The sequence below is a fragment of the Hemibagrus wyckioides genome, linkage group LG02 (genome assembly GCF_019097595.1).
Source record: "Hemibagrus wyckioides isolate EC202008001 linkage group LG02, SWU_Hwy_1.0, whole genome shotgun sequence".
NCBI lineage: Eukaryota > Metazoa > Chordata > Actinopteri > Siluriformes > Bagridae > Hemibagrus > Hemibagrus wyckioides.
Window position 1 is genome coordinate 15,441,891 of NC_080711.1, and position 25,607 is coordinate 15,467,497.

Below are 25,607 nucleotides of genomic sequence, written 5' to 3' on the forward strand. Positions count from 1 at the left end.
CACACATCTGGTCAACTATATGACAAACCTTTAAAACGGGCCAAAAGAGATTAGAAAGCTGCGAAAACAGCAGACCTGTCCTTTTTTGCCTTCACTCATGTGAAAGTGCTAGACAAGCCGTTATTTAAAGTGGTCACATCCAATTATGTTTGCTGTCACCGCAAGTATGCAAATATGAACATTAAACCATTCATTCATTCATTCATTCATTCGTCCATCTTTAATGAATTCTCTACTCTCATCAAGATCACTATGGGTTATCTGGCTATTCTGTTCATAGCTTTATTTATAATTCATTATAAAACATCTCAGGTGGATACAAACCAAAATAAAAACTGCAGAATTGGGCAGAATTCCTTCAGTCCTCATCTATACTATTATATGTGAATAGTGTTGAGAGAACAAGTGACACCATGCTATGCTTGCTATACGGCCAGGTGTATGTGGACACCTGACCATCACACCCATATGATTACTGTACCAGAGGTGAAAGCACTGAAACTTTTCCAAACATTCCATCATGACTATGCCTCTGCACACAAAGTGAGATCTATAAAGACATGGTTTGCCATGGCTGGTGTTGAAGACTGGTCCTGACCCTATAACCCTATAACCCCATTGTACACCTTTGGGCCAAATTGGAATGCTACCTGCACCCCAGCCCTCTTTGTGCCACATCAGTTACTGACCTCACTAATTCCCTTGTAGCTAAATGAGCCCATTCCCAAACCCTTCCCAGAAGATTGGAGGTTATTATAACAGCAGACGGGGGACTAATTCTAAAAGGCGATGTTTTGCATGCACATGGATGTAATTGTCATGCACACACATTTTTCTGGCCATATTGTCTATACCGATTAAGCATAACCAGTCTATGTGCTGCAGTCGCTCGTTTATCTGTGAGGCTATACAAATATTTGAAAATTCATCACGAGCGGCTTCTTCAATAAGCCGGTTTATTGGCTTTCCAGGAAAGCACATAGGGAAAGAAAAAAGTACACACCTTTTTAAGTAAACCAGCTTCCTTCTAAAAACAGCCTTTTGCTTGGACTTGTTTCTTTCTTTCTTTTTTCTTTGAACATCCTGAATTATTTTTGCTATTTTTTCATGTTTGAACATGCCATCTTTTCCCCACCACAAGAATCTGACTAAATAAAAAGAAAAAAAAGGCTCAATAAAACCAAACGCAGTTTGAGGCTGGATGCACAAGAATGACCAAAGCGTTTAATGTCATCTTTACAGAATGAGACTCTGTCTCTTTAAAAAAAAAAAAAAAAAAAAACTTACATTCCTGGAGAGAAAAACCTCTGCTAATGTAAACACACATGCATACACACATACATACATTTACACTCATGTACACATACGCATACATGCAAACACAAGTGCACATATGCAGAATATACACACACACACATAAGGAAACCACGCTGGAGACTATTTTATTTTATCTCTGTGAGCCCAGCATCTAGGCAGTGGACGACTTTGGTCCAGCTCAGGCTTGTTAATTAGGTTTCACTACACAGTTTCTAGTCCTGCCATTATATACACTGCCTGCGTTGTTCTGCAGACTTCTAAAGCCGTTCTGCCGGCATTATTAAGTGATTGCTTCTTCTGATAGCACTTCAGAGACACCTTGAACAGGGCACAGGTATTCAACCACAGAAACATACACACACACAGTATTGAGGCTATATCAGCATGCTGAGAGCCTCTTTCCTTTCTTCTGTAAGGGCTTGGTTTATTATTAATTGTGTTCTCCGTTGGCTGTATTTCTATAGTCACGTGCATATTACCTTAAACCAAACTCACACTAGGAATTTGCTTTTTGCGTCTCTCATGATCAGACAAGCCTTTTATTTTGGTGCAGTTTAACAATTTGGACATGACTTAAGCAGAGTTTTAGCATTACTGATTTGAAACTAAAGTAGCAGTAAGATCGGATAACCACGGATGAAATTCTTTCAACAAATGATCATTTCCAGGTGAACTTAGACCTGTGAATCCACAAGCCTCTGTCTTCTGAGCCAGTAGAAAAGAAGTGTGGTCTCTTTAGGATCAGTAATTAAATAGAGGAGCCACTTAAGTAGCAGTCACCCTAGACTTTTGCTTCTCTTTTGCACATCTGGAAATAAATATTAGCTCCTTCATTCACCAACATTCTCTGTCTCTCTCTCTCTGCCTGCTGGCATTTTCTTGTCACCTCACCTAGTGATGAGAGAGAAAGTTTCTCAAGGAAGTGCAGTTTACCTTGCACCTTGATTAATTTACGCCTTCTAAGTTAAGTCCTGTCTATAACCAAGCTTTAGAGTGGATTTTTTTTCGGCATTCTACTTGTTTGCTTGTTGCTATAGGTAGCTAGTTAGGTCACTAGCCATAATCATTGATGATAAATCCAAGTAAATGTTGAATAATACTCAACTCTACCTCTCGACAATCTGTGTTACTGTGATGCCTAAATATAGTGAAGTCAGAAAGCTAAGCAATGCCTAAATATGGCCAGGTTATAGCCAGGTTAGAAAGAACACACGTCACAAGTGAATGAAGTGTATTTTTGTCATCTGAGGGAGTTTTTGCTTGCCTCTGTGTCCTATTACTTGCTCATTATGGCTCTAAACTTGGAATATTTTTTATTTATTTTTATCATCAAGCTGCTTTGTGTTAATGTTTGTTGTCAAATAAAATTGAATGGAATTGACATCTCGGCTAAATCAGATGCGAGATCACTAAGGAAAGGCCACAAAAAGTGAGGCGTCTTGCTGCTAGCCACTGATTGCAGCTAACTGAGCGAAACTTTCACTGTCAAAAAGCTAGTAAACTTATTTGCTTTTACATCATATCACCACAGTAAGATGTCGTGGAAGTGATCATAATGCCATTTCTTTCTTTCTTTTTTTTCTTTTCTTTTTTTTTCCCACACATTTTACCTAGCAGTGTGCTTAATGAAGCGGCAGGCAAGACTGCAGTCGCTATAGCAACGCAAGGAAGGAGCTGACAGGCTTCAAAGGAAGTCCAGCCTGTGTTTTTTTTTATGGCTGGTGTCGTCCCCCACATTCCCTCCCAGTTGTCTCTGTTCATGCTTTGTTTTCACTCTCATCAGGTAGAAAAGCCACATGGGACATATGGATAGTGACTAAAAAAGAAAAAGGAAGATGAAGAGAGGGAAAGATGATGCTAGAGCAGGTTTTCTGTACTAGGTTCTGTTGAGTGAGTGAGTGTGTGTGTGTGTTTAAGTTGTGGTTCAGGTGTTGATGCCTGCTTCAGGCTCTATCTGTCTTGTCAGGGGTTCAGCAGCTATCCGGAAAGCAACTCTGACAGCAGGGCATCACTGCTGACACTCAACTGCACACACACAGCACACACCCTCCTGGGCCTGTAAATACATGACATGTCTCTCTTACACACACACACACACACACACTGTGAGGAAAGATGTTGATGCTGTTCCTAAAGCCAAGTGAGAAAATGAGTATGACATGAAAACTTCTAAATGTGTGTCAAGTTAGTGTGATGATGCTGGTGGATAAGTAAACTGAAGAAAAAAGAAAGAAAACGGAAATTTATGCAGTTTATCTTGAGCCACACTAATAATCTTGGCCATTTTGAGCCGAATTGCTCCTCCAGATAATTGTAAATTTCTAGGCTATTCTTAAATGATCCTTTTCCTAAATTATCATGTGGTGTGTGAAATCCAATCTGAACTTATCAGTCTGTAGTAGCCACCTCAAAGAGCAAAGTATAATGGAAAAGGAAATGATTTCATTTTATTTGGTTAATTTGAATGATCCCTTTAGGTTACCCTTCTAGTTTGAATGGTTGACTTCTTTTAATTTTATACTCTGTCAGTTTTTGAATTTTAAGTTTGAAAATTCTATCTCTGAATTTCTAGTTTATGTTCAGATTTGTTCAGTGCTTAGGGTTGTTGCCTCACAGCTTCAGCGTCGCCATTTCCACCCTGATCTCACATTACCGTCTGTCTGGAGTTTCACATGATTCCCCCATGTCCATGTTCAGATGGACCAGACATGGATTGGTGACACAGATCATCCATAACATTAAAACCACTGAACGGTGAGGTAAATGGCATGTGTCAAGGGGTGCGATATATTAGGCAGCAAGTGAACAGTCAGTGATGTGTTGGAAGAAGGAAAAATGGTCAAGTGTAAGGCTCTGGATGATCGGGTGTACTTGTGTATCGCTTACCTGGGGTTGAGATGACACCAGGATGCACTGTGAGAAGAAGGCAAGCCGGTGGAGCCAGTGTGATGCTCTCTGCAATTTTCTGCTGGGAAACCTTGGGTCCTGGCATTCATGTGGATGTTACTTTCACACATCCCATCTACCTAAACACTGATGCAGTCCAAGCACACCTCTTCATGGCAGCAATATTCCCTAATGGCAGCAGCCTCTTTCAGCAGGATAACATGCCCTGCCACACTGCAGGTGTTGACTTGGTCTCCAAATTCCCCAGATCTCAATCTGTTTGAGCATCTGTGGGATGTGCTGGACAAACAAGTCCAATCCATGGAGGCCTCACCTCACAACTTACTTAAATGACTTAAAGGATCTGCTGCTATGACGTCTTGGTGCCAGATGCCACAGCACACCTTCATATGTCTTGCAGTGTCCATGCCTTGCTGATTCAGAGCAGTTTTGGTGGCATATGGGTGACCTACACTAGTAGACATGTTGTTTTAATGTTATAGCTGATCAGTGTAAATTGTCCCTAGATGGGAATGAGTGTGTGATTGTGTGTTTGTTACCCTGTAATGGACTGTAAGGAACAAGCACCCGAGCCAATAAACCCTGACCAGCAAGAACTACTTCTAACGAGGAGTAAATCAGATTTGCCCATATAAAAGTCTATTTGGGCGAAGTTATCTGGTGAAAGGATTTGCACGCCGGTTACATCATAATTTGTACATAGAGCTTCCACGGCTTTTCATGTTGTTTTTATATTTTTGTTTTTACAACTAATTCTGTAGATTTTATCCTCTCTGTGAAGTGATGAATAGTTAGCTGAGGATCAAAGACTTCCTGGTTCTGGCTAAGATGGTCAGTTCTCAGCATGCTAAAGACAGGAAGATGCCTGCCAGCCACAGAGGTCACAGCAATGAGTGTGTGCTCACTTCCTCCCAGCTGATTAAGTTTCTCTCTCTCTCTCTCTCTCTCTCTCACTATCATTTCAGGCAAACAGCAGGTTGAAGCAGATTGAAAAGGAATACACCCAGAAGCTTGCTAAGTCTGCACAGGTAAACACCCTCTTTCCGGCCTAAATATTGTTTAAAGGGGTAAACAAATGTTCAAGGTTTTCCCCTTTGTTCCTTGTGTTATATATAATATAAAGTAATCAGCAGAAATATGTGAATACACTTCCATGCATATCTCCTATACTTCTGTTTTTCTCTCCTCCATTTCTGTTTGTCTGCTGTATTGATGTCTTTTTATCTTAAGTTCTCTTAGGATTTCTATATAAATCACAGAGATCTTTATGATGTACACATGGTTCCATACATGTTCTATATGCAGCCTCATTTTCATGCAAACAAAAGACTACACGCTTCCTGGAAGCACAAAACATTTTTTCCTACATGGTCTAATGGAAACATGTGAGTAAAATACATTATAGCACAGTGAGAGGAAACAAGCGTGCGGATGGTTTTGGTTTTTGTTGTATAATACACTTCCAGCTCATAAATTCACTACTTTCGAAATTGATTCAAAAGTATTCAGACACCACAGATTATGCAAATTAGTGCTTTATTTTTTCTCCAGAAAGAAGTAATCAGGCTTTTACAGCACCGTGGTTCAGTTTTGGCCTATTCCACTACAGCAAATCGTTTTCATTTCACCAAGGTTACCAGGCTCCATCTGATGGACTCACACTTTCAAAATCATCCATAAATTTTCAACGGAATTCTAGTATTGGCCGGATGTTTAGATGCTGGATGTTGGCTTACTGAAACATCCGTCTTCGCCCAATATTCAGTTTTTTGGCTGATGAGATTCAGTTCTCCTCTAACATGTACATCTCCCCGTACATTCAGGATTCCTTCTTGGGTATGTCTTGACTTATGTTCCATAGTACCATATGCAGTATAGCAGCATCATATTATAATGTTCCCATCTCCATACCGGCTATTCATGACGAGCTAAATTATTGTTAAAGAAATTCTGAAAAATTGTTATTGTTAACTCTTTTTGTTATGTATTTTGTTCCAGAAAATTTTGTAGTATCAGAGACAACTGCAGTGCAGTTCATTCTTAATTGTTTTTTGTGTAATCTGTGTCCAGGAACAACTGGAACTTGTTGTGTGACCTCTTCCCAAGCAGTGGCAGCTTCCTTTCTAATGACACCTAGTGTAATTTGCCAGAGAACAGGAAGTATATTCATTAACAATAAAAAGTACCTCACTGCTTATTTCTCCTCACTGTCTTTTCAACGGAAATGGATAGATAGATCTAAAATCCCTGAGATACACCTGTAATAAAGATTGATGAATTAATTACCCCACCACACTATGATCTAGTCCAATCCGAATAGGGCTGATTATAATATCTAACGTAAAAGAAAGACTATGTTCATTTTTATTGTTTTTTTGCCTATCACTAGAACCATGTGTACGCTGATCTTTGTTTTTGCTTTCTGTTCCTACATGCTATCGTGTGCGTTACTGGAACCTTCACCCTCGCCAGCCATGTGGTTAACATTAGATTTAATCTGTTCAGACTGAGAGCAGTTAAAGAAACTCAGCCTGGGTTCTCCTCTCCGCCCATGAATCAAACTGTGGGTTCTATGCTGAAGCTCAGTCTTCACGCTCTTTATTCCACTCATCCTTCTCTCAGTGGGTGAGACTGCACGGTCTAACACACACTGGCTGAACTCATGCGAATTGTTTATGTTCCAATGAGGGGGGGGGGTAATTTCTTCCCATTGCAAGGCTGCAAACTCCAATGGCATTTTTATCTGACATAATTGCCCCCTCATTACCTAACTCCCAACCCTTTCTTGTTGTATTTTTGTCCCCTCCTTCTCTTCTTTCACTATATTCAAGAACCCCACCACCCCACCCCAAAACACACAGGGTTCAAAGTAAGGTTGACGAGCAGATGTGTGAAATCGGCTGACTATTAAGTTACACAACGGCCCGACAACAACAACAAAAAAAAAAGCGTGCAAGTGTGTACGAGTCAGGGTTTGCGGACACTTGCCCATCTTTTGTTTAATGCTATGTTTCTGTAGAGAGAACACAAGTCATTAAACCCTTCCTTTCCAACTACCCCCTTCGTGATTTTTTTTTTTTTTTTAAAGCTTAAAATTGTCATAAGCTGAACAAACATGTCTCTTCCCCCTCTGCTGCACCTTTGTGGGAAAGCAGAGGCTTTGGTTAAAGTCTGATTAAATGCACCTCCTGCACTCTAAACATCAGATAGGATTTAGCATAGCTGTTATTATCATCTGATGTTTAACACACCCTGATCTGTTTTGCCTTGAATCTCACTGTGGGAAGCGAAGCCTCGATGCACTCTGTTTTTTTTTAGTGTATGTGTATTTGTGTGGCCTTTGAACCACTAACCAGCATTCCACTAGTAACATTTGCCCCCTTATCAAGAATTAGCTTTCCTTTTTGCCCAGGGCAGTGCAGTTTGCATGTGTAATGACCCAATTAAACATGCACCAGGCTATACATTAGTGTCAAGGGCAGCATAGCTTGTGCTGAGAACAGTCTTAACATTTCACAATGTGTCTTGCTGCCAAATCCTACACATGCAATGAAGATTCATTTTCAAACCCACATTTGACCCTCATGTGATTTGCAGCATTCCAGCTAATGATTAGCATTTAGATGAGGCGAAGAAAAGATGCAGTCTAAGCAAAACTGCATATGTAGGCCACCTGCTCTGTGTGAGCTCTAATGGAGTAACTGGACCTAACAGTCAGTTATGATGGGAAGAGATTTCTGCTTTTATATTATTCAGGTGCATCTGTGCTGTGGTTCGAATGATAAGCATCTGAGATGAAATTTAGAAAAGGCACTTCACACACCAGTGTCTGTTGATTGCATTTACTGGTGTCTAACAGGATCTTTATTTCGTTCCACCTACTCACTTAAGTTCTGGTTAGCCAGCATTAAAATGCACAGTCATCAAGCTGTGGAGTGGCAACCCAACTCATTCAGCTGCAGCAGGAAGTGTGCTTGCTCCCAGCCTAAACAGTGGCTGTGAAATTACAGAAGGCGAGCCGAGGCAATTACACTAGAAAGGGCCTAAATATCAGAGGAAAGCTACAGGAATAACAAGAAAGCAGGGATGAGTGTGCGCCTCCAGGCTGAAGAATAGATGCGGGAATCTATATGGCAAAATAATTATTACCGAGAGAACTGATGTTACCATAATAATGTACCGTTTGTTGCTTTCATGTGGTCCACCCACTGACAAAATAAGCCTAATCTCCCGCTCTGTGGCTGCTCTAAAGTGTTCACTCCCTACTCCCACACAATGAATAGATTTCAAGCAAATTATTCCTGCTGAAAGTTTGCACACGATAAACAATTATCAGTCTAGCCCAAAGCAGCTGCCTCTGGCTCACATTTGCCTTTTTTCAACTTCCAGTCTAAATAAAATCTTCATTTGACTGGAGCATCACAGATAAACAGTTTCACTCCTTTAAACATTTACCCATGCCACAAGTTAAAAAAAATTGAGGCATTTTTTCTGTCTTTTTCAGCCTCCCTTCCACTCCTTTTATTCAAACACCTGTCTTGATTGACGTGTACAGATTAGTGGTAAATCCAAGCAGTTTTATTAAGCTGATTTTTTAAATGTAAGTCTATATGATTTGGATTTTATAGATTTCACTTTTAATTGGGAAACATCTGGAAAGAATGTTCAGTTCTACTTGTTTACCCTGATTAACCCAATAAGCAGTTAATATATGACATGACTGATTAAGTTCGTGCCAACCACAAATATAATAAAAACACTCAAACTTCGACTCTATTTGAATCCACATAGAGCTAGAAGAGGGACAACATTACATACAATAATGTAACCATAAAAATTCCACAGTGCATTTCAAAAAAATAGCCAACTAGGAGGAATAAATAACATGCCAAATTAAAATATATGCTGTGTGCGATTTACAAAGTGGTGCTCCTACCACACTCCTGTGAAATCTAATTAATTTAATAGCCTCACTGCTAGCAATGTTACTAAAAGAAATTCCAGCTGTTTACTGACACATCTAGATCTAAAGTTTTCTTATTAGCAGATTCTTGACGTGCATGTAAACATGCTGTGTGTCATTGTGTGTTGTCGTTTGTGTGTGCTTCTCTAGACAATGGCAGAGCTCCAAACAACATTGTTCTCCATTAAAGAAGAGAGCAAACAAACCCAGCAGGCTCTAGAGCACCAGCTACAGGAAGCACGTACACACTGGGATGAGGAGAGAAGACAGCTTAGCCGAGATGCTGACCGTGTCAACAAGGTGAAGACACACAGCACACACACACACACACAGATATAAATTCAAAGCTTAGTGGATCTGCGTGAAGTGTCTTATGAGTGATCAGCTATTTTGGCAAGGTTAGTCAATCAGTAAGGTGGTCTAGTTGCTTGCTTGGCATCCCTCTGGAGTTTTCTGAGATATAATCACTTGTATGTCCCTAATGTGACAGAGTGGAGTGGCTCACTTCCTGCTGACCTCTGCATTGAAGTCATTGTCATGGAGGTAAAGCACAGCAGATGGCTGACTTTCAAAATCTCACTCGCACAACACTGCTTTAATCATTTGCGATGATTGTACGGTGGATATATCGGTATGCATACAACACACACACTCACACACCAGACTCGGTCACTACACAAGCTTTGACTCAAAATAAACACCAGCAAATTCATCCATTTCCTGATAAGTTTGCTATACAAAATTGGCACACTGTGATATCCATCTTCTGACCCATTAGACACTGCTCTATCTATGACCATGCTGTTCTGCACTTTCCTGTGCCTGAGACTGGTCTATAACTGATGACGCCACTTGAAATCATTTATCCAGAAAGTTTACCATGACAGCAAATCTTTATGCTGTTATCAAACACAACATGCATGGTCGGCTTGCTAGCAGGGGCGGTTTGACTGTAATCTCGGCACAGTCTGTTTGAATAGCTGTCAGTTAACCTGCTTAGTTCTGCTGTTTCGTAAGTTGCGTCAACACAGTCGTTCACACAGTGCTTATTTACCAGTATTTGAAGAGCTGTAATTTGTGATTCATGTTATAAACGTGACGTTTTTTCAGAACATTTAGGATGGCCATAACCCAGTTGAACCACATATCTTGCCAGCAGCAACCATAACTAACAAAAGACCATTATTTAATGGTGTCCAGGATGATAGACGTGTTAATTTCGAGCTTTGTGCAAAGTGCAGTAAATAGACAAGATAGCGCATGTAACATCCTGGTCCACCTTCAATAGGCAGAAAACAGGAATGGCATTAGAATAAACTAATAAATGTGTCCCACTGTCTACATTCCAATCGTTTTTTTTTAGGTATGTCTAGATAGAATTGCCTGTGGCTCATTTAAAGTAGGTAAAGGGGTGTTTTCACTACCACCCTCCGCTTCTCTCGTTAGGAAAAAAAGGTGTTTTCTGGGACCTTGTAGCTAATCCAGACATCTGCAAGCATAACCTGACTGCCTCAGTTCTTCCTCAGCCTGAGATATTTGTTCAGTTACCATCCGAATACACTCAAGTGTTTGTTTTGAGTGCACGAACCACTCAGAGGCCTCATTATTCAAGCCCATGAGTTAACTACTCAGTTAATGGGGCACAAATTAATAGCTGACTTGCTGATTAAATTTCACATTGAGAGAGAGAGAGAGAGAGAGATTGAGTAAGAATAGAAGGGAGATCGGAAAACATATATGACAATCCTAGACAGTCAGAGAAACCATTGCAGGCTGACATTATTTCCAGACTGCTCACTTCAAAGGCAGATTATGAAAGCCAAAGGCCTGAAACAAAAAAAAAAATGAAAGGGGTGGAAAAACATGAACATCAAAGTCTAGTGTATTTGAGCGCAATAATCCTTAAATGTTTGTTGTGAGCACTGCAACTCATATCAGATGTCCCTTTCTCTCCTTGGTGTTTAACCTAAATCTCCAGAAAGGAGGCTCTTCTCCTTTCTTTAATTGTTTGCATTTCTCAAAGCTCCTTAAGACACAAAATGGCACCATGTGATTGCTACACTTCACACTCCACAGGCTTTAGCACGGAACTATGTTATTTGCATCACCGTGGTCACAAACAAAAAGCTCCGTGCTGCTACGAAAGCACAGAGGACAACAGTTGGAGATGACAGGACACCTGGGGTTTATTGTAAATACAGACCCAAGTTGGGAGACTGACCGTCACTGGCAAGTGCTAATAGTTTAGACATGCTATGACAAATCTAAAAGCTCTGCAAATGTTAGTGTGAAGTTTTTTTTTATAAATGCAGCACAGCTAATGTGTAATCACACACTTGTTGTCCTGGCCACCTGTAGACAAAGTGCAGACATAAATGTAAGAACCTAAAAAAAAGGGGGTAGGTCAAGTTTGTGAATGGTTAGAGACCATGGAGTTGAATATATCATGAAGCTTTGATAGGCTTTGCACCCATATAACGTTCTCTTGATATGGCATGGCTGCAAGCAGATACATCATTGCATTAATCAGTGGTTTGGGTTCTGCAGGGAAGTGGGAAGTACGTACAAAAACAAGCTGCACCTCCTTCAGTCTAGAAAAGCTTTTTCAATCTTTGAGTAGTTTAAAATGTAACTTAATGTTTCGATGCTTTGACAAAGAGTCTCTTCAGTACCTGTTTAGTAAGTCAGATTTACTCAAGGATTTGGTTCCCCTCAACCTGTTTGACACAGTCCTCAATGTAAGGCAAAGGGAAAGTGGTAGCATTCACCTCAAATTACTCTACCAGATCATAAGCTATCGTCAGCTTTGCTCCCAAGGCACCCAACTAGGGAAAGATAGCTCTGCACGCTTGTTTGTGAGCAGAGATTGGACTTCGAGAACCTTCATCACCGAGACGATAAAAGCTGTGTCTAATTGGTGCGGCTTCATCCACATCAATAACACCTTCTCTCAGGCAAGAATGTATGTCTGAGAATAGAGATAGTAAAACTATTATCAGTTTGAGTAGTAACTTGCCGGTCAAAAGAAATCCCATTTTTCATATTGAGAACATTTGTTTTTTCTTAACCACATGTTAACTCCTGTCATGAGTGTTTCTCATTGCAAAATGACATAAAACACAAAGCATCAGTCCCTGAAATGCAAGCTCACCCACAAACACACTGCAGTGCGATTAGTGTTGATGCACTAGGACACACTATCATTTTGCCTAGTGTACCCCTGGGCTAGACATCTATCATCCCTTTGTTATGAGCCTGAACAGGTGGCTAGAAGAAGAATGGGTCCTGGGAAGTGAGTTAACCCCAGACATTGGTTTTAGAGAGTCTGGGTTTGTTTTTGTCTCAGTTGGATTAACAATGACTGACTACTTTGAAAGCGTACCGCTGGTAGCTGATTATATGCTAAAGGTCCAGTTACCTAAAATTCCTCACTTATCTAAACAGTATGGATTAACAACTAACACCACTACATTGCAAATACAGTTACCTCTTAATGCTTTACCTTTTTCCTTTATTGATTTATGCCTTTAAACTTCTATCGACCATTTTAGCCAGCACCTTGGAACGCAACCCAGGAGTCTAGACATTTTAACCAATCCCGCCAAGAGTTATTTTTGAATGTGCCTGCCTGCTATATTTTCTTAGTTGGGTCTGTTTTCCAAAATAAAAGCAAATTATAAATTTATTCAAATCATCTTGCCTCTGAAAATAATGAAAAGTTCTTAATGAATGAATGAATGCAGTGCATGGGTTGGGTCTGTAACACAAGCATCCTGTTAAAATATTGATGAATTCACTTCTTCTTAATTCTGCATGCTTCATTTCTGACTGCCTGTATTAAAGGCACATCATTACCTCAATAATCAGACAAGACCTCAGAAATGAAATCAAAAACATACAGTTCATTACATTCTAGTACTGTCGGTAGTTATGGTCTCTGAGGAGCCACTTTCTGTTAAATCTTTTACCTAAATACATGTTAATTGGACAATCTAAAACAGTGGATTTGCCACAGAAGCTGCAATAAGTCTTGAATAGCAAACAGCTGCTTGGTACGGTGAAACACTTAGCTGGGTCAACACCTTGACCAGTTGATATCATAGGCCTAGAGGAAATTTGTTACTGGTTAATACACCTCCAGTTTCACCACTTTTGAGACAATGACTAATACATAAAGACTACTTAAAACATAAAGAGTTAAAGCAGTCAATATGACACTATGCTGAACAGGAATGGTTTCTAAAACACAGGTAAGTATCAAAGCATGTACCAATTATGTAGGCCAATTATGAACAGATGGACAAGCATACAAAACAAATTCCTCAGAAGTCCAATCCCACTATACTGTAAATACATGCCAACAAAACTAGGTAAACACTTGCAAAATATTCATGGAACCCAAATTATACCCATGCAGCCAAGCCCAAAGGCAACCAATGATTAACTGTATAACAATGAAAATATTAAGTTTGCATTAGTCATTGTTACAGTCTCACTCCGTGACTAACAAAAGCAAGACAAATGACAAGTAGAGATGACAAAACAAATAAAATTAGTAACTTGAGAACAAAGCATGACTAGAGAACAATAGAAACAATGTGTGAGGCTTGAACACATCAGTAGCGTGTTCATGTACTGGTGTGTCATGCTGGTGTGTCCAACCCTCTGCTCTGCTCCAGTAAGCAGAAAACTCAACTCAAACTCATTTTCACTGTGGAGTGAAAAGGTGTGGACTGGTTGACTACAATCGCCTTTTTTGAAAAACAATTCATGCGTGGTCTTAGCAGGGAACCTCAAAGGGTTTATGCAAATATGGCAGCAGTTGCCATGCAGGATTTTTGCAACAGGCATCACAACTGTACATTGAGTGGGAAATCCAGAAGCCTGGCCTGATCCTCCAACTGTTAAGCCTTTCGGTTCGTTACTTTCTAACAACTGAGGATGTGCCAGCGTTCTCACGATGCAAGATCTCATGACATGTCTCTGTCACATGAGCCCTATCTTTTGCCTCTTATTATGGAACCAGTCTTGCTGAACCAGTCTTACTAATAAATTTCTTGTGCACACTCTACCTCTCTTTTGAAAGAGCAGAACCTAGAATACGTCCAAATCTCATTCTCTATTTTTTTTAACAGCTTGATTGACATCAGTATGTGTTACTTGCTCTAAGTTGACTATGACTGAGATTAAAGATGAGTGAGTGATCGAGCAACCAGTTCAGTTTCAGAACCAAACTAAGCCACACACACAGCACCCAGCTGGCAATTCCAGTCCTCCTGCTGTGAGCCACACTTCTCTAAGCTCTGCTTGTTTGACCTGAGAGAATAAGTTATATAATATATAATTATATAATAATTATATAATATATAGTTATATAATTATATAATAAACCGGTGACACTGATCCATTATTGACTTGTTTTCCCACAAACCAATTTATTTTTTTTTACCTTAATTTGTTTGTCATCACTTTTAGCATGTACTCCTGGGAGTTCCTTTTAGACCAACCTGTAAAGTCGAAACACATAGCTATAATTTGCCCTTCTACTGTCGCAAATGAAAATAAAGTCTCACGTCACATTCATAGCCAACATAATCAAAATTCTAGCTTGTAATGCTTTTTTGTTTTTGTTTTAATGTCTGAGTTGGGCCAGTCACACCTAGCTGCTACAGCGTCAGTGATGGTGGTATTAATGATAGCATTCCTGTAGGGAAGGACTATGCACAATGATCATTAGCAGATTCTTTAGTCTGCTTGATAGACTTAACATCGTTTTAACCCACTACCCTGTGAATTTATTGATTATTATAGAAGTTTTTTATTAAGAAGATGAAGAATTTCATACGCTAGAAAGATTGTCATTTGGCAATTTGATAAAGCTTGGCATTTGATGAATATTTTCACGCTCTACAAATTACTTGGTAATAACTTTCAATTAAATGGTGAAGCAGCAAAGGTCTCTAACTTTAAGAAAAACCCAAAGAACCCACGTGTGCATTAAGACACACTCATAGTCACACACTCCCTAATGAACACCATTGATATAATGAAATATTATGTAAAAGGGTTTTGGTGTTGTTAACATCTGTCTTTATGTGTAGCTACATTTTCTGTTAAATGTGGATTTAAATTAAGAGTGAAAGTCCTTAAAACACGTAATGGATTTTGGCATTTACGTTCGATTTTCGTTTGGTATTTACGATTAAATAGCCATGGCGATATCTTACTTTTGATAAGCTCATGCCTGCTTTTTATTGCAAGCCCAACTTTTTATTGCAATTGTAACTCAGAATCTGAAGAAGAGAATCATCTGTTGAATGTCAGATGTTGTGAATCGTGAAAGATACGATTAGGTAAGAGAAGGTTTCTTACCCACGCAGTTTTATGAGTTCAATGAGTTCAGGTTATTCAGCAAGGTGTGCAAACACAAGCTAGCATGTTGAATTCCAAAAGCTTTTACATTTTTTTACAAGGTGAATGATTCAAATCTGTGTTTCTTAAATATAATAACAGCATCCATTTAAAAATGGTACTTGAAGCGTGCCTTTTAAGGGAAAACATCAGTTCAGTATTATTAACAATGGACTTTGTCAAATGGGAGCTTCACAGAAATGTATAAATGAATTAAATCATTAGAAATATTAACTGATTTAATAAGTAACGCTTGCATTGGACACAAATTACTGTGAATTGAAACTGACTTTATAATTTCAAATATTTTGCTGTTGTTTGTAACAACAAAATTTCTTTTTTGGCTTGCCAACTAAATAAAGAAATAAATGATTATAACCATTTTCTACAATACAGGACTAATAACAGTGAAAAATGAAACTTTTAAATATTATGAAAAATACCATCAGCTTTCAGACAACTGTGTAGAAATGGAATTTACCTCACTGTCTATTATTAAACGATTTATTCATTTCTGATTGCTGATACACAGTTGAAATATTCTGCAGCAGTTACAGCTATTTGAAAAAATCTTTTATGGTATCAAATAAAAAGTCCACGAAAAAGGGGTACTTGGCTTTAAAGAGACATGAAAGGTGTACTGTAGCCAGAACCCACTGGCCAAAAAAAAAAAGACACTGATTTACAACATTGGAACAATGAATCGGTAGCAGGAGGAATATCAGTGTGGAGCAACAACAATTGGAAATTGGACAGTTTGGAAGGGAAGGAGTTGATATGCACTCTTACTCAGAAGGAAAGTATGGGTCAGATACAAAAAAAAAAGATTCTCCGAAACCTAAATTCTACACTGTCCATTATATAAAGGAAATAGCAATCCTGGAATTTGTCATATCCTGGCAAATGATCTTATGATGGAGTGATCTTCCGGAGAAAAATGCTGTTTAAATGACACAAAATTTGGTCATTGCAGATACACTGCCCTAAATAATGTCTCTGGGTTTTGTGCTATTCAAACTTCCAGTCTTTAACCAGCACTGTACTGGAATGAGCTCCCTTATATTTGCCTGGATGTGAGAATACACATCCTCTGCTTTCTTTTATACAGCATCTCATCTCCATGTGCTGGGTACGTTTTTTTTAATCCTCTTTTACTTCCACACACACACACACACACACACACACACCTCCCTCTTTATCTCACATGCTGATGTGCTTCTCCTCGGTGCACTGTAAACTATGACTCACTAGGAGTCTCAGTAATCCGACGGGTCCCACATGTCTGCTCAGGCAGATGGTAGCTGATGGGGTTTGGGTCACATTCAGCTTCCTTTAGGCAGTAGTAGAGTGGAGCTGTGGGAAGACAGACTCTGGTTCAAGCATGCCTGAGCTGAAAATGCGTCCTGACATGCACTGTAGCTCTGACTCACAGATTTGAGAAAAGAAAAGGCTGCCTGCCCCCCAACTCAAGTCTTCGCAAGAGAGCAGAGAGAGAGATGTAGTGTAATTGCTACTGTGAATGATGTACTGTGGTAAATGCAGCACTGCTCAGCCAGTGGAGTAAGCAACACACACACACACACAGACTCAAGTTAGTAGAGGATACATGATAGGAACCAGCTTTATACTAAAGATTTAACAGATGCTGTTAGAACAGCATGATAAATGCTAATAGAACAAAAATTGTGATTATTTATCCAGCTTGTTTAACCATATGAACATTAGTCAATTAGCTAATCTCACCTCTCTAGTATCATGACCGATCGTGTCTAATTCTCTGGACTCGGTTCAATCGAGTCCATTCTGTGAAATGATTCATTCTGATTCATTCACTGATTTGTTCGAAAGTGCACCCATCTGACGCAGACAACATACAGCTTGAGCAGTGTAACAACAGTGAATAATCATGCCATCTTGTGCTGTTATATAATGAACTCTTTATATTCAGTGTTAGAGAGAATAATTACTGTTCACATGCAGCCACATCCAAACACACGGTACTGGTGCATGCATTGAAAAGGTTGAAATCTCTTAGCCTGAAGAGTTCACTGACACTCACTGTTCACATTAAAAAAAACTTTCTTTTTTTTTGCCTCTCCTGAATGGTGATGAATGCTTCACTTGGTTAGGGGAAGACGTTTGTGCTGTGATTATGTTGAAATGTTTAATAAACCTCCAGTAATGTAAGCGTTTTTCTTTTGTTTGCAATGTTGATATGATAAATCAGATATATGAAACTGAGACTTGTATCAAACGATACACTGGAATTTGCTGTATCCTTAAACTTGTCTATGTTTGAATTATTGTTCTGTCCCAATTTATGTAAAGCAGTGGCTTCTATAATGTTCCCTAACCATTTGTGAATTAAGCATAGTCTTGGAGTGACTTCAAATTTGTTGAAAATTGTTCAAAGGATTAAGCGATCAAGTCACACACACACAAGAGGAAGTAAAAGCCTTGGCAGCTCTTTACACGAGAGGTATAAATTTATACCCCAAACCAACAAATACATCTCCCTTTTAATTTGCTTGATGTAAACACACAGTTCATACAGACAGGCAGGTGGATCAATCCCAGAATGCAGTCTGACACCGATTCCCAATGCCATAGTTTTCTTGTAAACCTCAAAAACAGACCCCAGCGAATAACAGTCATGTTCTCCACAATGATGCAAGTCTGCCATGTGTGTTGTGGGGGTGTGGGAAAGAGATAATTGTAGAGTGACGAGTGTTTAAGGCAATTCCCAGTAAAGAATAACGATGCCTGAATTTCACAGGAAGCAGCACAAGATAACATTCCAGCATCCTGCTTTAGAAAAGATTTAGAATTTGTCACTCTGTTCCTCAGTTTTTCTAGGACAATAGCACACTGTGCAGCCTGTTTCATTCATTTCTGCCGCCGCTTAGCGCTCGGATCAACCACCACACCTTCCCAATTTTTTTTCCTTTTCTAACTAATTCAAAGATTTTCCCTTTACTTTCAACTGGGCTGTATGTTACATGTTGGCTCACAGTGAAGCCCGAAATAAGTTTCCTCCAGACTACCAACCCCCCCCCTTTTTTTTTTGGTGCAGAGCTTTACAGCATCAGGTCTACTTTAATTATATCACGCTATACATGGTCGCTTTTTTCCCCTCTCTCACCACAAACTGTCTTTTGTGTTTTGAGTCTGTTCAAGGATTTCTAAAGGACGTGCTGGCATGCACAGGCCTTGGCGGGAGAAGCTGGGGAGAGGAGGGGGGGTATTGAACTGTTATTGTTTGAAAGGCAAGGCATGTAAGCGGCCTTCACAGCACCGGAGCCACCGCAGAGAACAAAACAAAGAGAGAGCAAGGAGGGAAGGAAGAAAGAAAGCTTTAAAGACACACAAACCCAATCCCTCCTTTATATCCAGCTGTGCTAAGGGAGAAATGAAGCAAACCTTTAAATCTCTTCCAGCACCCTCCACCTCTTTTGCTGTTCCTTTCTCTTTCTTTCGCGCTCTTGGAGTCCTCTTATCCCCATCCTTTGTCATTTCGCAAATGCAAACATCAGAGATTGCAGCTGTCTCTAGAGACGTACAGCTGTTGTCGCAGTAGCTGCGTGGAATCGCAGTAAACTGGCTTTGCGTTCGGTGTTTCGATTGACGGCTACTTTCATCAAGTGGCCTATGACTTTATATTTGTAATAGCTTGACACGGGTGGCACTGCAGTACGTCAGATGGACAAGTACACTCATCCACTCGCAGTAATGTGTGTATGTAAGGGCAAAGGTTTTGTTTCTAAAGTTGCGGTTGTGGGAAGGGGCAGTGTCGAGTCTACTTAAGATGAACTTTTAACAACCAACCCATCCCATACCCCTGGATTTTCAGTTTCACTGGTGTGTGGTGTGTGTGTTTTCCAAGTTTGGAAGTAGCCTTACTCGATGTCATTAAAGGATCTCGTTGACTTGTTGTCAAGGATCTATAGGACTTTTTTTTGTAGAGAAGCCATTCTGCAAGCAGAAATTCCACATGAGGCAAAATCCAGTGCTAAAAAACATGCAGTACAGTTTAAAAAGGCCCTGAGAGTATTTCCCCTCTCTCTTTCTCTCTCTCTCTCTCTCTCTCTCTCTCTCTTTTCCCCCCTTTACCCAAGGGAAACATACTTGCCTTATCTTTACAGAAGGACCACCCAGGGAAGGCTACTTGAATCTCACCTTTTTGTGTGTGTTGGTGTGTGTAAGCATTGTGTGTGTAAGGGGGGTGAGGGTTGTCTGAAGCCTTTTAAATCGCTTGCATCTTAGCATTCCTGCAGGTCTGTACAGGTGTACTACATTTTTATATATATATATATATATATATATATATATATATATATATATATATATATATATATATATATATATATATATATATATGTGTGTGTGTGTGTGTGTTACACTAATCTTCAGAGAATAAACAGTTGTTAAAGAAACCAACCTTTTGGAGAACAGGTAAGAATAAAGCATAACCACAACGTGTCTCTCTCCCTCTCTCTCTCTCTCGCTCTCTCGCTCTCTCGCTCTCTCTCTCTCTCTCTCTCTCTCTCTTTTCTGTCTTGTTTTTTTCTTTTTTCTCTCTACTGTATACACCCTAACCCCACCCCCTCCAGGAAAATGAACCTTCCCCATTTACTGCTTGTTGAGATCGATCCCACACTGGCAGGATGATAAAAAGCATATCGCCTTGGCCATCTGGACCCTGTTTGGAGAGGTTCTCCATAGCAAATTCCCTGTTCACACCGAAAGGAACAACAGCTGTATGGCTGCAGCACCTTTCCCCGGCCCATCAGGAAAGTTTGGGAAACGAGGAAAAAGAAAACAGTAGAGATGATGTATCCAAGACCACCAAGCAGACACGTGATTGTATTAGAGGTTAATAAAATGGAGGGCTAGTCAGAGCAGGCCATAGCCCAACAAGACCTGATAAAACATGAGTCTGAAACAAGCAAAGACCACTAATCCTCTTTAAAAGCAGCTGTCAGTCTTGTTGATGTCTTTCGACGCTTTATGAAGAACCTCCTATGGCTCTGAATAATAACCACAAAGCAACTGAACGACCTACACATACTGTACCCCAACATGAATCATTTAAACAGTGTGTTTCTGCAGACTGAGAATGACATTCCTCTTTAAGATAAGGAAAGAGCCATTCTTCCGTCCTCTCTCAAGCTTGAACTGGCGCACTTCATCAGTCCAGAGAAAACCACATGAAAGCATTGCTACTGATGACTGCCAGCAGGTTTCCAGGAAGCAGCACGACACCAGCACTGTATCACACGTCTGGAACTTGCCATCACTGAGGCATGCTACCCTGCTGGGAGCAGTGGGCTGTTTATTGTAATAAAGGAGACACTGGTAGAAATTTGCCAGCCACAAGGGTTTCTAAGTAGCAACCCACGGTCATTACAGTGTGAATACCTTCATTCAGCACATCGACTGTGCATGTCCAGCGTTCAGCATGATTTCTCCATCTGTGTATTAATAATTGACATAATCTCGCATAGCTTTCATTTTTGATTTTTACACAAATATTCTTGGTCTTGTAGATTACTAAATACAGCCCATTAGTTTGATACGGTCACCACAACAACAACAGCAGTGGATTTTAAAGAAAAATCCAGTTCGTTAAGGTAGTGAATAGAGTTGGTTATGACACAGTGCACTGGATTCAATAGACATGGAAACCTGCACCACAACTGACTTAGAAGTTTTAAGATGAAGTTAAAGATTAGGTGGATACAATAGTAGTTATTCCTGAATGGGTGTGAGAAAGGACGCTGAGGTACTAACAGTTTAAAACGCTGTTACACTGTAACTTCTAACCCAATGCAAAAATATTCTAGTCAGTTGACTTTTTTCTGTATAGAGCTTTTAATAATGGACATTGCCACAAAGCAGCTCTACAGCAATATATAAATTCAGGAGATAGATTGTAAATGTATACATTTATCCCTATTGAATAAGCCAGAGGTGAAAAACTCCCTGAGATGATATGAGGAAGAAACCTTGAGAGGAAGCAGTCTCAAAAGAGAACTCTTCCTCATACATAAATAATTTCCCTTCTTTACCTGTGTAGTATATGATCAAAACTTCATTGTAGTTTTATCATGAAGTGTTGAAGCTGATCGAGACATGAGTGCAAAACTGTTCGAGTTTTATTTATTTAATGATTACTTAACTCAAAACCATTTTGTCAAACATCTGTGTTATATTAAAGACAAGGCAGTTGTATGGGATGTATTAAAATGTTCACTTGTAGTAATCTTAATAAGAAATAAAAGGACAGAAGACTAACATGAAGAGGAACATTTTAAGCTGTGTTTTGAGGAAAAACAGAAAAATCAGGATTCCAGTATTTGGGGAGCTGCAATCTTTTTCCCAGCACTGAGACATGTGACATCATGGGTTTAAAAGAAAGCACATTTGTGGATGGATTTCTTCCAGTTTATATATATATTATAATAATATATATAAAAGTTTTTCTCATCTTGTTAACACTATACATCAGACACTTAATTGTCTCGGCATGAATTGAAAAACAGACTCAACACACACCTCCAGCACTTTAAAAGATTTATAATCCATTCCTTTTCCAAACACCTGCCCTATCACACTGTGGATATCTAGCATGCAGCATGAGAGGAAAGTCCTCTCTGCATAGACACACATGTTCCTGCCTCTGTTTTTTGTGAGGCAGAATCCAATGTGTGCTGGAAACATCTGGTTTAACGTGCCAGGCAGGAACCACGCTGTGTCTTTCTGTTGCTATTGATTGTAGGCGTTGAGCTGGAGAGGAATCCTTGATCTGTTCTGCTGTTACATGGTGTCAACATTAGAAAATGAGTCATTTTTCTTAAACTGCATTTCAGATTTTTTTTTTTTTTTGCTGAGATGATGTGTACTTTTCTCTAGAAAACCTTATTTTCCACTGCTAGTTTGTATCACATTTGCTGTTTTACTTTTAACCAGATTTAAACTTTATTGAGAGGTGATGCAGATAATGATTGATATTGCTCTTGACTTCAGTCACATCTGTGCTTCTGTCTCTTTGTCTTCTCCCACTTTGTCCATCCCTTTCTGCAGGCTCTACAGGAGCGGGTGGAGAGCTTACAGAGGCAACTACGCGCTGCAGAGAAGAAACTCATGAGCCGCGAGCTGGAGACCCAGGAACAGGTGCGTTTTATAAGCCACAGGGACTCCCAAAGCACAGCACTCCCAAACACACCTCCACAACTCAGTCACACAGGACCTGATGAGGGACTTGCTCAAAGCCACTGATAGGCGCCAACGTACATTCCTTACATTACTGAAGAACCAGCTTCAAGAGACGGCACCCCAAGGCAAAAATGCCTGCTCTAGCGTCAGAGGAACGCCCGGCTTAATAACAGGGCCACTTTGACCTTGACACACAGCAGGAGAAGAATAAATTAGACTAATTGTTAGATTAGGAGATCTGTTGATATTGTTGAGGCAAACCTCTTTTTTTTTTGCCGTGGCTGCAGCAAGCACGCCTTGTTGTCTCAGACACTTCTTATGCCTTTACAGAGAACAGCGGAGCATCTGCTGAACAAGAATCTGGCTCACACTTCACAGCAGCTGCAGAGAATTGGCATCTTCCTTGCTCCATAGAGCACCAAAAATTCCTTTTATCTAAGGGAACACTAATAGATCACTGACTTTTTCTGGATGAGTTATAGCAAGCATAGTCCAGACACCAGATAATTAGGGTCATCACTCAAATTGGCTAGAATGCCTATAGCATCTGCATGTTGTGTGAAGGGTGAGACCTTTAGCATTAACAGAACCCTTGAGCTGGAACCAGTTCCCTCTAATTGTCTTCTGATATTCTTGGGTTTTCTCGCATACATCCAGAACGAGAGAGGCTCCCCTCTTCATCGAATGAACTCTCCAGCCTTCCTTAGAGAAGGAAAAGCCTGCAAAGCACATCTACTCCCACCTCATAAACCTGCATACCAGTCTACATCCCTCCCCAGGTCATCCTGCACACACTGCGTGTGCGTGCGCCTGCGTGTGTATTCAGTCACGTAAATATGTGTGGAAAGAGAGGCAGGAGAAGAGGCCTACTCTCTATTTTCCATGCTGATATTGTCCCAGTTTATCTTCCAAGACATGTCTTTGTAATACTATCCACAGCATAAAAAAAGCCCACTTTCTGCCAAGACTTCAAACAGATGTTCTTCTAGCGAGTCTCTTCCAGGCCCTTTCGTGCCTGCTTGGCATACAATGTCCGCAACAACCTCATACAGTGCTGTGCAGACTAGCATGCCACACTGGATAAAAAGATTAGGCTTGAAAAGTGTTTGATAAAGCATGGGTGCAAGGTGACACAGTACTCCTCTACAATATCTCCTCTTAAAGAGAACGGGAGTGTAAACCTCTTAATGGGTTGGGTTTAGCATTCCATTCAAAAAAGTAAAAAGAAATAAATATAAAGGCTGATTTAGAAATATGATTTATAATTTGATCTTAAATTCATCTTTATTGTTTGGTATATGTGTTTGACATTTTGGTTCTGTTATATTTATGCTAGGGACTAACTGAATACGAGTACATTATTTGGATTGAACAGATAATGCATCCTAAACTAATACGAACACAGACAGGAGGCAGAAAGACTGTTCTGGGTTTTTTGTTGGTTTGTTTGTTTGTTTCTTGCCAGAAATCTTTAGACTAGGTGCGCGCATCGAAACTGGGATCCTGCAGGATGAAAGGTGTGAAGCATGAAAGGACAGCTTGTGGAAAGCTTGTGGGCTCGTGGGTTGTCAGGTTTCAGCAAAATCCCCCACTCAATAAACACACGAGAAGACTTGAAAACGATCCCAAAATTTTCAGGCATAAGAAATGCATCTTTCTTCTTTTTCTGAGTCTCTGCCTGGGTAACATGTTAACCGTGGTGCACTCTCATTTCTGATTTGCAGAATGTGCAATACACGGACATTATACATTTAACCTGGCCACTCTTCTAGACAGACAAATTTGTTAACATGATTCGAAGAGGAGTTTTTTTTTGTTTTGTTTTTTTCCCCTGTCAGTGGTTTGCTCCAGGAGCCTGGTCCATATGCTGCCTTAGTGAGCTCTGAAATAAAACCAATTCCAAAAATCAATTCTTTTCAGAAAACCATATAGTATTATAATGAAATGCTTCATGAAGGACCCCATTTAGCCTCAGCATTCTTCATTTAGGCAGCACTGCATTCCAGCGATTACAACAAACCCAAAAAGTAAAGGAAATGGGATAAAATGTTTTTCGATGGAAAGTGTTGTTGAGTATAAAGAACTGTTTCTTAACTTGGGAAAGACAGAGTTTGCTTGCTTAGTCACAGAAGATTTCTGAGAAAAGTTCCACGGGGGTATGTGGTTCAGGATTAAATAAAGTTAAATAAAGGGTTGTTTTTTCAGCATTCGGGGCCGAGTAGCGGAAAAAAACAGACCACACCCACTTCCAGTTTAAATCCAAAAAACATAAACAGCATATTTTGAGCAATAAACAAATATAGATACAGATAATGCTATTGTGCTACACCACCAGTCTATTTCATCTTGTTACAAAATAAATGTCTGTCTTAATCGTAAATTCGACATATGTAATCTGTAAAAGTCACCCCACTAAGACTGGTGTTTTATTTTAAAGTAAAGCCGGCTTGGTTTGCCCTCAGTACCTTTGGCAAAACTTTCTCTTTGTAACATAGCGTCTCACCTGAGATCAGTGGGACTTGTCAGAGAAGATTGCAAGAGCTCCACTGAGTGGATGCAGTCACTTTCCATTACCGGCCCATTCCAAAGCTGAACCTGGTGTTGGAGCTGCTTTCCATATGACCAACACTTCATAAGCCACATACCTGCCTCATAAGTGTCATGAAGCACCTCATCTAATTTCTCATTTCTCCATATAGTACTCTTTGTGAAAAAAAGCTAATTGTGCTCATAGCAAAGCTGTGCTATTTGAAAGAAACAATCAAGCAAACAACCACTTCCCCACTGAACTCCT

The 25,607-nt window shown here is 39.9% G+C and overlaps 1 protein-coding gene across 7 annotated transcripts in view; it reads left to right on the forward strand.

Moving 5' to 3' along the window:
• Positions 1-25,607, forward strand: part of cep112 (centrosomal protein 112) — a 131,084-nt gene that overhangs the window by 96,978 nt on the left and 8,499 nt on the right. For all 7 annotated transcript variants that reach the window (XM_058408572.1, XM_058408582.1, XM_058408589.1 and 4 more), the window contains 3 exons: positions 5,190-5,252; positions 9,338-9,487; positions 22,682-22,771. In XM_058408572.1, the coding sequence (XP_058264555.1) occupies positions 5,190-5,252; positions 9,338-9,487; positions 22,682-22,771 (303 nt within the window). The remainder of the gene's footprint in view (positions 1-5,189; positions 5,253-9,337; positions 9,488-22,681; positions 22,772-25,607) is intronic.